Consider the following 12,444-nt stretch of genomic DNA (forward strand, 5'->3'; position numbering starts at 1 on the left):
AAGCTCTTGCATGAACCTCGATGTAAACTGTTTGTAAACCCTTAAAGTCTATTTAATTTAGAAATTCAAAGTGTTTTGGTAAAGCAGAACTAAAGGCTTAAAATGTTCTTGTCCCAACAGTCATGCACGGATGTCTTCTTCTAAATACTGGCCTTTGGGCCTCTTCATAGTCTCATAGTTAGTGAGGTTGAGAGACATCAGTCCATCCAGTTCAACCTATAGTGTGTGTGTGTGTGTGTGTGTGTGTGTTTGCTGTTAACCGTACATTGTATACACCTGTATGTTGTGGTCTTTAAGGTGCCCATCTAATAGTTTTTTGAAACTATCAATGCTCCCTGCTGATACCACTGTTTGCGGAAGAGAATTCCACATCCTTACTGCTCTCACAGTGAAGAACCCCCTGCGTATTTTAAGGTTAAACCACCTTTCCTCTAGTTTTAGTGAGTGGCCATGTGTCTTATTGTATTTCCTTTCTCTGAATAGGTTTTTCCATATGCTAGGGTTGCCAGTACAATATTTGTACATTGATATCATATCCCCCCTCAATCGTCTCTTCTCCAGAGAGAAAGTTCAGTGCTTGTAGTCTTTCCTCATAGCTGATGTCCTCCATTCCCCTAATTATTTTTGTTGCCCTTCTCTGGACTTTCTCCAGTTCCAGCGCATCCTTCCTGAGGACTGGTGCCCAGAACTGGACAGCATACTCCAGATATGGCCGGACCAGAGTCTTGTAGAGTGGGAGAATAATCTCTTTATTTCTGGAGTGAATCCCCCTTTTTTATACATCCCAGTATTCTGCTGGCTTTGCTTGCAGCGGCTTGGCATTGCATGCCACTGCCAAGCCTGTTGTCTACCAGTGCCCCCAGGTCCTTTTCCATCCTAGACTCACCCAGAGGTCCCCCCCCCCCCCCCAGTGAGTAACTTGCTTTTTGGTTTCTTGCACCCAGGTGCATTACTTTACATTTTCCAACATTAAACCTCATCTGCCATGTCGTTGCCCACCCCATAATTTTGTTCAGGTCCGCTTGTAAGGTTTCCAAATCCTGCCCAGAAGATATTGGCCTGCTTAGTTTAGTGTCGTCCGCAAATACTGAGATTTTACTCGATATCCCCTCCTCTAGATAATTTATGAATAAATTAAACAGGATTGGCCCCAGGACAGAACCCTGGGGGACCCCACTTTCCACACACCCCCAATCTGAGTATGCCCCATTAATCACCACCCTTTGCAACCTCCCCTGGAGCCAGTTCTCTATCCAGGTACTCACCTTATGGTCCATACCTACCTTCCTTAGTTTGAACAGTAAGCATTTGTGGGGGAACTGTGTCAAAGGCCTTTGCGAAGTCCAGGTGCAGGCTTAGCTTTTATCTAGGTGGCAGCTCACTTCATCATAGAAGGTTAATAGATTGGTTTGGCAAGAACGATTTTTCATGAATACATGCTGATTACTACTAATACCGGTTTCATTACTAAAGTCTTGTATATGTGGTCCCTTAACATCCCCTCCAAAATCTTGCAGACTACTGATGTTAGGCTGACCGGCCTATAGTTACCCGGGATATATCTCGGCCCTTTTTTTTTTAAATATTGGTACCACGTTGGCTTTTTTCCAATCAGCTGACACCATACCCGTCTGTAGACTATCCTTAAAGATCAGGAATAATGGTCTGGCAATCACCTGGCTGAGCTCTTTAAGAACCCTTGGGTGCAAGCCATCCGGTCCCAGTGATTTATTTATGTTAAGTTTCTCTAGTTTAGTTCTAAGTCTATCTTCTGTTAGCCATGGTGGTATTTCCTGAGGTGTGTTTAGTTTGGCCTTACAAGCTGGGTTGATGTAGCCCCCCAATTCTTTTGTGAAGACTGAAGAGAACAAATTATTTAACACTACCGCCTTTTCCCTGTCCTCTGTGGCCAAAACTCCCTTATCGTCTTTTATGGGGCCAATGTGTTCTGGCCTTGCTTTCTTACTGTTTATATACTTAAAGAATTTCTTGGGGTTCTTTTTACTCTCTTCCGCTATATGTCTCTCGTGTTCTATTTAAGCCGCCCTGATTTCGTCTTTACATTTCTTATTACACTCTTTGTAATGCTTGAATGCTGCCAATGACCCTTCAGTCTTGTATTTTTTGAAGGCCTTTCCTTTAGCATTAATATGCATTTTTATGTTGGGGTTTAGCCACCCAGGGTTTAGTTTTGCTCTTTTTTAAATTTATTTCCCTTTTTGGAATGCACTGGTAAATCCCTTTAAGTATGCTTTTGAAGCACTCCCATTTTTTTTCCATGTTCTTTGTTCCCAGGGTTCTATCCCATTTGATATTTTCTAGCAGAGCGCAGTTTTGGGAAATTGGCTTTTGAAATTCAGTGTCCTTATGTTGCCCTTGTGTTTACTATTACTATAATTAATACTGGAACTAATTGACCTATGGTCTTCATTGGCCGGCGGGGGATGACGTCACTCCCACTTCTGCGTATGCGCAGGAGCTAGTCATCCTGGCACTCCAACACTGGCCTGGTGCTGTAAACGGAGCTGCGTATGCACAACTTAGTTTACAGCGCTGGAGAATACAGCGAGCAGGTAGGTAGGGGTAATTTATTGGAGAAGGGACTTTGCATGTCTCTTCTGCAATAAAAGCCTGCCTGCTTGATGTCTTATAGTGGAACGTCAATTCTGCTTTAAATCTTAATATAACAAATTAAATAAAAAAAAATAAAAAAATGTTAATTCTGCTTGTAAGATCCTGTGCACTCTGCACTGTTATCTCAACTATTAATAGCCCTGCCTATTTACACTGAGAACTGCTGCTCTCCTATCCATGTTATTGAAATGAAAGGAAGGGAAAGTGATTTGTGATCCTAACAGACTTCAATTCTAGGATGACAGCACTGCTCCTTTGTAGATGCAGCACAGTGAGTTAGATTTGTTACCCTATCAAGGAAAGTCTGTTACTGACAAGATCCCCAGTAAGAAAACTATTGCAGCCATCACATCTAAGGGACTGATGGTCTTCAATATCTTAAAGTCAAAATTTAGTCCACAAAAAAAAGTCAGCACAAGGGAGGTGACTTATAACCACTCCTCCCAATCTGATATGTCCCTTGTGCTGCAGTCTCCTCCCCTGATTTCTCCCCACCCCCGCCGCACCAAACACCTGGCGTGGTCAAAAGAGGAACATTTCCTATGTACTCATCAAGGGTGTGAACTATACCTGCCCTTTCCACCTGCTATGAATTAATAATGGTCTCTGAATCAAGGCTGGGGGAAATGAATGAAAGGTCCATCTCCCCAATTCAGAGATCGTTTTTCATAGATCCAAGGTTAGACAGGTGGGCGGAATAGACATGCATCTTGATGGGTGCAAATGACTGACTGGTCCTTCGGCACTGTTAACCCTTGTGATGGAGGGCGTAGGGGAATGGAGGAGGAAATACAAATAAACTAGGAAGCGATACAAGTACAATAATATTTAAATTGGGTTTGTAGTAAGTTGTGTGCGGATTTAAATCTTTGTTCTTCGGTTTAGGTAAATGTTACATTTGGAAATATTTTTACTGATTTGACTGCAATGGGCTCCAGTATGTTACTACTTATTTTTTATTTATTTTTTTTAACTTTTCTAGTTTACTGATTGAATAAACTGGAAATATCATTCACACTGGACTCATGACGTTGATTGTGTGCTCAGATGTCACAGTAGGAATAGTAGTAGTACTCTTGCTGACACTTCAAAGCACTCTGCTCTATATATGTTTAATCTTTGTGGTACATTGAGGCTATGAAAATTAACATTTTGCTAGACAGAAGATGAATTTGAATAGCTTGGAACGTTTTTCATGGCGGTTGCTTTTAGACGGTGGAAATATATCATATTTAGTCTTCTGATGGATTTTTTTTTTTTAAGAGCGTAGTTATAAAAGGGAATTATACAGTGTTGTGTTTAGGACTGAATGAATGGTACATTGGAAGGATGTGGTCTATTTTTCCTTGTTCAGTTAACTGCTTTGTTGGTTCATGAGTTTTGCTATCTGCGGTGTCCCCTGCTTGTAGTTATGATTTTTTTTTTTTTTTTGTAGTGATTTTTTGAATTTAGGTGAATACACATCTTTTTGTATTTCCTCTTTCCAAGGTCCCTTTTATTTACGACTTTATGCAATTAAAAAAAAAAAAAAACACCAGAGCACTGACCTTTTTTTAAAAATCATAACGTCTAATGCACATGGGCAAAAAAAAAAAAAAAATGCTACTGCTAGGGGCATCATGCCCATGAACTTATTTTTTTTTTTTATTATATTATTTAATGTGGCCATGCACACATATGCACATAAATTTAATTTAGTGGTTAGAATAAATTCATATTCTAGGCAGTAGAATTACTTTACACTCATACGCCTATAAGTTCCATAAGCTCAGAAATGAGCTTAAATACGTGCATAAATGCTGTTAATGATGCAACATTAGAGACATTTTTCCTGCAGAAAAATCGTAGCGTAAATCCTTAGCCCTGTGTGTGTGAGGCGTGAGTTCTGTGCGGTGCCATTTCAGCTCATTCATTTTGAATGGACTGAAATGGCACCGCACCAAAAGTAGTGAATGCACCCCTTTTGGAAACTCACTGCAACCGTGCTTGAGACGTGTTTGGGGTGTCATTGACTTAATATTGCCACCCACTACAGATCTCAACTGCAGTGCGGGAAATATGCCCGGAACATGGGTTTCCTGCATCGCGTTCTGGTGTGAACTGGCCCTAAAAATGATGCTGTAGAATCCGAGTACAACCTGTTTGTATAGCATGCACTATATACACTGTCTGTCCAAAATTTTAGATATCTGACCCTGAAGCTTTTGCTATTGAGACAAAAAATGCCCTTTTTATTCTGTGTAATCATCCATTATTGGTGTTACTGGTCTTACAGAAAAAAACATTTATTTCATTAATTTAGTGAACAGGAAGTCTTGTATGCAGAGAAATATGGTTGCTTCCAGAACCCGAACTCTGTAAAAGTCAAGTTTGGATACAGACAACTTATTTTTTCAGCTTTAATTCCCTGATTGTCTTTCTTATCCTCTGTCTTTTTACTGTCTTAAAGTGATACTAAAGCTAGAAACTTTTTTTTTTTCTTCTAATGCATTCCTTGCATTAGGATAAAAAAAAACAAGTTTTCCATGTCTCTGCCCCCCCCCCCCCCCATTGGCTCCTGCTGTCAATCAAATGGCTACGATCCGTTGTGTAAGTTTATGGAGCATGGCTCCCTAACACAACTGGGGAGCGCACAGACACTGTGTGCCTCCATAGCAAGCGGCTTGCGTTGGGGACACATGAAAAAGAGGAGGAGCCAGGAGCGCTGTTGGAGAACCCGAGAAGAGGAGGTTTGGGGACACTCTCAGCAGGTGAGTACAACATTTTAAATGTATTTGTAATTCTGTAAAGTGGAATTTGTTTGCTCTATGTTCATGCTTCAGAATTCTGCTCTAACTCCTGAGCTTATCTCCAAGTTAATGTAAGCTCTGCTTCAGCTCAAGGTCACGGGACTGGATCGAAATGCAAAAAAATCGTCTGCACTAGAAGCCACAATCTGCTCTTGGTTTTCTTGGTTTTTTTTTTTTTTCATTTTATTTTGATTCTTTTACAGGTGTATGGCTTGGAATTTTTAATAAAAACCTGACTTGTATGTTCAACATATAGAACCTGTAGAAATTAGAGTTAATCCATTTTGGTGATAGTGGTGGTTGTTTTTTTCTTGAGCCCCGGTTCGTTTTTGCTATCTATGGAGTTGTTCCTGACGTCTTCAGATTTTTGATTGTATAAACAGCATGGCGATTTTAAATGGTCATTTTGGATGGACCTGTGACTTTTTAAACTGTACCTATGTAACTACAGATTGCCCCTCATTCCATAGGGATTTCTGCTTTGTGTTTACACTGGGAGTAAAGGGTTGTCACAAGTGATGTCACTGCACCGCCTCTTTCTACAAAGGCTCGTGCAGTGCGGTTGCAGCTCTGGCCAGCCTCTCCCCACACTACTGTTATAGAGGCCTACCACTAAACTTGTTTTACTTTTAGCCTCTGGATCAGCCTGCAGCGCTGTTCTGTGTTTTCATGGCAGGGAAGTCTCCCCACTGTCAGCATACAAAGACACAGTGGAAAGGATTCCCTAATTTACATGGGGGAATGTGTGGATGGGGTAATTGGGTCAGTTTTTTGTTTTCTTTTATTCAGCCAACTCATCTATGCGTAATATTCTGTGTCTAACTGAGACCTATTCAAAACTTTAAAAAATATATGCTTTGGCACTCAAGGGGATATAGAGAAAAAAATGGTACTGGATCTGAGGTGAATAAAATAGAGCACATCCCATCATTAAGTGGTTAAATATTGTGGCTGCAGGACACTATTGACATTTGTGAAAAGCTAGTCTTGTTAATCTGCTGGAACCGTTTTGACATTCTCAATTTTAACACCATTACCTAATTACATTGCTCTCCTATTAAAGTTTATTCAGTTTGCATATTTTGAACCTTGCGTACAGAGGTGAGATAACTGCATATCTGTAATTGCAGTAAGTTGTAAATGCTATCAAAGTTTTGTCTATTGGGTAAACATTCTAATTGTATTAATAGCACCATGAAAATTCTAAATCCATTTACAGCTTTTTTTTTTTTTAATAATCTAAAGAAGGTTTACAACTTTTAGATTTATTTTATTCCAATATGCTGTGCTGAAGAAGAATATGTATATGTTTACAAGCAAATAGCTTTTAAAACCACTGTTTTTTTTTTGTTTGTGTCCTGTGGAAAGAAGTTTTCGTTTTAGGATTTTGTCAAAGCCTAGTTTAAGCCAAAAACTATTATTTTCATTCTAGATAGAGCACATCTTCTGTTGTGTTTTTGGTTGCAGTCTGTGTCCCCCTTGGAGAGATTTCCCCACACTTCCTGTCAGGACAGGAAATGAGAAATCTCCCCCAACAGGAGTAGCGGGTGGAATAAGCAACATTATTATTATTATTCAGGATTTATATAGCGCCGGCAGTTTACGCAGCGCTTTACAATATAAAAGGGAAACCATACAGTAAAATACAAGAGGATTAAAAGGGCCCCGCTCAGAAGAGCTTACAGTCTAACATAAGCTGCATCCTCCTATATCCACATAGAAACAGCAATGAGGGGAAATCTCTCAGATGGCAGGAACAATGTACTTATTAACCCCTTCAACTCTACATAAAAAAAAAAACAGTACATATACCTTTTGTGTTAACTTTATTTTGCTTTAACAATGGCTTCAGTGGATGACTACTTGGCACATAAAATGACAACAACTTTGTTTGGTATGCCGGATAAGAGAAAATAGTGTTTTAAGCAAATATTTTTTGTAAATGCATAAAAGTTATTCTATACCTAAATAAATGAGTTTTTTTTTCCTCTTTAGTTCAATTTCGTTGGGCGTATTCTGGGTCCTAGAGGACTAACTGCAAAGCAGTTGGAAGCCGAGACTGGGTGTAAGATCATGGTTCGAGGAAAAGGCTCCATGAGGGATAAGAAGAAGGTATGTTTATACAATTTGTAACTAAACAAACATGTTCTTCATCCAGCACCACTTTTCCAGATATAATGATTAGACTTTCAGGTAAATCCTAAATGATAGCAGGATGGAAGTTTTTACACAAGTTTCCATAGTGTGTTCCAATTGACTGGTCAGTTGTCTTTTATGATGGGCAAGCAGATACGATAACATTCTCAAATATTTACATTGAGATTTCTCAAAGACCTGTGCTTGGCTTCAACAACCCCTTAGCTGGAAGGAAGAGAAGCCTGGAGCTCTTGTTTTCCTGTGGCAATATTTGTCCTCTGTCCAATAGCACTAAATCTTGGCTCTTTATCGTGTACAAGAAAACAATAGCAAACATGTTTTAAAATCCATTTATAGTATAGAATTTTTCCAATAAATACTGTTTTAATAACTTTTTTTGGATGAGCGCTGAATCAAGAACACTCCTTTAAAATAAAAATGGCTGGAGCCTCACTTTAACCACTTGCCGACCACCTAACTGAGAATATAAGTCATTACTTTGATGTTAAATGTGCCAGGGTTATGGCTGAAGCTAAATGCCATAACCCCAGTATAATTTTTTTTCCCCTTAGGCGGCCGGCTTTTCCACAAAAGTGAACCCAGTGGCTGATTGGCCACGGTGGTTGTGCTACAAAACGCTGAGCCCGGGAACCACCCAGCGCCGGCAGTGTTTTTGCATAGAGATAAGCAATGGCCACCGCTCATCCCTATGCCCTTGGAGGACCGAAGCGATGTCAACTTCCCTTCCGGGTTATCGGGCCATGTTAATATCTTTTTTTTTTTTTTTTTTTTTTCCTTAAAGCAAGACAAAGTTTTTTGATCTTTGGTTTTTAGGGTAGAGGAGAGATTTGGGGCATTTAGACTCCGGATCTCTCCATTAGGAAGACAAGTCATGCTGTGTTATCGCAAGGGATGTTTACATTCCTTGCGATGGCAATAATTGATCAAAATTTTTTTTAAAGGGACAGTGTAAAAATTGAATAAAAATATAATTCAAAGAAATGTTTTTTTTTTTTTTTTAAAGGGCTCCAGCCCCTTCGTGCGCAGTAGTGAACGCATATGTAGGTCACGCCCACATATGTAAACGGTGTGCTATCACTTGGAACGTCTGAGCGAGTGCAATAATTCTATCACTAGACATCCTTTAACTCTAAACTGGTAACCTGTAGATATTTTTAAAGCGTCATCTATGGAGAATTTTTAACACACTTTTACAACATGACATGTTGGGTATCTATTACTCGGTATAACATCCTCTTTCATGTTATAATAAAAATTGTGGTATATATTTTTTATTCAATAAAGTGTGTTTTTTCCCCCACTAAATTGCATTTTGAAAAACTGTGTAATAAAAATGTTTTTATTCTCCGGTTTCTGCTAAAAAAAAAAAAAAAATAATTATAATATAGTGTTTGGGGTTCTATGTAATTATTTAGCAAAAAATACTGATTTAAACTTGTAAAGAACAAATGGGTGGGGAGAAAAGATACAAGCCAGTATAAAATGCACACACCAACAGGTTCCTGCCTGTCTCATTGCTCTCTATGGTATGTGTATGAATACCTGACTCTTCTGATAAGGCAGAGCTCCAGCACTTCCTATTGGTGACACCGCATGCCTGCTTCCTACTGCTGCCTACAAATTCCTTTAGGCTAGTAAAGCAGCCCATCATAGAGATGTGCTAATAAGCATAAGGAAGGAAGAGATGTTGAGGTTTTGCCAGTATAGAATGGCCTGACCTTGGGCACTTCAACAGGACTCTGGCCTGTTAACAAATTGGAGATATAAAATTATGTTAAAATTAAACTTCAGACATTTTTAAAACTTATTTTTACTGCTTCCTGGTTTAAGTGGAGATATTTCCTTTTTACCTGTGTGGTCTGCCTGTCTGTCTATCTGCCTGTCTGTCAGAAGCTCCAGAGACACAGCTTACCTGTAACAGTGTGTCTCATAGTTGGGTGTCTGCTGCATAGAGTAGAAATCTCTTCCCACAGCAATAATTTTCCGGCGCTGGGGTGGAGATCAACCACTGCAAGTGTAAAAGAATTGCACAGCTTGCCTGCCTCCTCCGTTCATTGAAGTTTTGTGTTTTTTACAAGACTGCAACGTGTTCTGTGATTGGAGGGGGCAGATCCTGTTAATTTGCCCGTCCTTCATTCTCAGAACACTTTACATTCTGAGAAGAAATAATTTCAATAGTTGAAACCCCCGAAGTAATGGAAGATTTGTACATTATGCAGCAGCCAGCCGGGCATAGAACACACTTTATTAGTTAAGTTGTCTCCCTGTTGCTGTATAGCAAAAATAAATAAATACCCAAGCTTAAAAATGTACATAAAATAGAAGAGGTATAGTAGTATTTATTAGTATTTCACCCCCCCCCCCCCTGTTTATTGCCATTGGCAGAGATGCGCTTTATGTGGCTACTGAGACCCACTGAAATTAAAAAGAAGGGTTTTGGGACTTAAATGAGGCACTTCATCTAATGTCCCAAACAAACCCCCTTGCTCACTTGAGACCCACTGAAGACACAACAATAAGAACTTTCAAACATTTTACACTTTTTTAAAAATAAAATTTGATGAGGTTAAAAAATGCATCTTTGCATTAGCTGTGCTCCATTAGAAGGACCTGTCTAACAGATCTGTGAAATACTAGGAATATCTTCCGGATACGTTTTTTTAGGTAAGTATAGCTAGCTGTTGTATTTAAAATAGGATGAAATTGATTTTTTTTTTTTTTTTAGGTTGAATTAATGTTTTTTATGTTGCTACCTTGCACATCACAGAAAGTTTTTAACTATTACATATAGAACTTCATAAAGCAAAACCTTTTCAGGTATGAATAACAAAGGATAGGGGCACAGCAAAGCCTATTTTTAGCTCTAATCCAGCCAAGTTAGTCAATGGATAATCCATGCAGTTTCAACTATTCTGATGGGTTCTCTTTGATAAAAAAAAATCACTGCCGCCCGAATATGTGAATTCTATACAGTCTTCAGCAGTAAAAATACATTGTCTAGAGCAGTTTGTAAAAGATAGTTGCTTGTGCTCTCTTGTGTTATGAAATATTAGTGGCTGACTTCTTTTTTTGCAAGTTTAGGATTTTGTAAGTTCTAAATGCTGCCACATTGCATTTTTCTTTTAAATATCCAGCCTATTGTATTGTCCTAATTGGCCATTATTACTGTTTTGACATGCTGCATGCAGGCTGTCACCAACATACTAGAATGCAGTATGTTGACTTTAAACAAGGTAAGCAAATTTTAAATTTCATTAATAATGCATTTTTAATTTTAAGATTAGTGATATCTTGGTTTTAATACCAATTGTGTTTGTGTTAAAAAAAAAAAAAGGAATGATTGCTTTTAGTTAAATATACTGTGCAGTTACTCTCTAGATCCTAGTTAAGGAGGGGAAGCTCTGCTGATGGCTATCATCCAGTCGTGTGCAAGCAAAAATGCCTTTTTTTTTTTTTTTTGCTTGCATGTGATTGTGCTCTTTGCAAAGTGAACTTTACCTCATTTCCTCAGCTCTGGAGCAACTGCAGTGCACAGTGTATTTGCCTTTTGTAAATCAATCTCATTGTGGTGTAAAAAAAAATGGTATTTTTGAATATGGCAATTGCTCATTTCAATTTCACTGACAAAAAGTGAAATTTTGCTGCCTTCGTTTTGTGCTCTTTGTAATACCTTGTTAACCACTTTAGATCCTTGAGCATGTCTGATGCTCCCTGGCATTAAAGTGAAAGCAAGTTCACAAATGCAGTAGGCTCCCTGCTTTTAGGTAAAATTCATCTGGGCGATGGTAGAGCCACTCAATCACTTTACATGACTGACAGTGTAAATTTTGTTTGGGTACAGCATCGCACGATCCCGCAATTGTCAGTTAAAGTGGAACAGCGCCGAATCGCAAAAAGTGGCCCAGACGTAAGACAGCAAAATCCTCCAGTGGTAAAGTGGTTAAGGCATGAATAACCGCACGGTGCTTGTACTGTGTAATTCTTCCTTTCCTGACTGGTAATAAACCTAGTTGATCCTGTCAGTTCCTGTGTCCCCCTGCCTCGGCTGACCATGATAATCATGGCTGCTGAGTCGATTACTGTGGTCAGCTTACGTGCCTCTGTCATTGGCAGCTCTCGTTTCTCCTCTGACAGTCTCCCCCCCCCCCCCCCTCCTCCCTGTCAGCATCAGAGCTCTTTCCTCCCTGCCCCTCCCGCCTCTGTTCAGCTGCATAATGCAGCACATATAGTATCCCATGCAGATATGCTGCCATTAACAAAAGTGTAAGTGTTAGAAATGAAAAGGCTAAATACAGTTTCTGACACGGCAGCTGTGCGGTCACATGATCCCCCTGTGCTGGCTGGCCCAGATCTATGGAGAGAAGCGGGAGGGCCAAGAGTCCCTCTGCTGGCCGGCTGACATTACAGGGGAATCTCAGCCCCTCCAACTTCTCTATAGATGGAGGCTAGCCAGCACAGGGGGATCACGTGACCGCACAGCTGTGACACCCTTTCATTAATGGCAGCGTTATCTGCATGGGATACATGGTAAAGTCACACAGTGACTTTACAAATACTTTAACTTCCTTCAGTCTCATTGTACGGTTACATATGCCTGTTATCTCCTATTTTTGTTTTGTGAAGGCTATTTTCTGTTGAATGTTCCATGTGCCCCTTAGGCCCCTTTTCACACTAGCGGACCGTTCAGATCCGCCTGTCAGTTTTTCAGGCGGATCTGAACGGATGCTCCATGCAACTCAATGGGGCATCGGATGTCTGCGGAGACATGTCAGATGACATCCGATCCAGTCTGCCAAACCTGGAAACCCTATTTTCCATCCGTCCATCGGATCGGATGGGATATAGGATGAGAACGGACAGGCGG

The 12,444-nt window shown here is 39.8% G+C and overlaps 1 protein-coding gene across 11 annotated transcripts in view; it reads left to right on the forward strand.

The window, feature by feature from the left end:
- Positions 1–12,444, forward strand: part of QKI (QKI, KH domain containing RNA binding) — a 260,193-nt gene that overhangs the window by 86,449 nt on the left and 161,300 nt on the right. For 7 of the 11 annotated variants that reach the window (XR_014225044.1, XM_082251334.1, XM_082251342.1 and 4 more), the window contains exons 3-4: positions 7,419–7,535; positions 10,769–10,813. Coding sequence is in view for 10 of the 11 variants with exons in the window: in XM_082251334.1 (XP_082107460.1) it covers positions 7,419–7,535; positions 10,769–10,813 (162 nt within the window). In the remaining variant the exon portion in view is untranslated. The remainder of the gene's footprint in view (positions 1–7,418; positions 7,536–10,768; positions 10,814–12,444) is intronic. The other 4 variants (XM_082251339.1, XM_082251343.1, XM_082251340.1 and 1 more) reach the window with 1 other exon arrangement.

Source organism: Pelophylax lessonae (assembly GCF_965119305.1).
Source record: "Pelophylax lessonae genome assembly, chromosome: 3".
Lineage (NCBI taxonomy): Eukaryota > Metazoa > Chordata > Amphibia > Anura > Ranidae > Pelophylax > Pelophylax lessonae.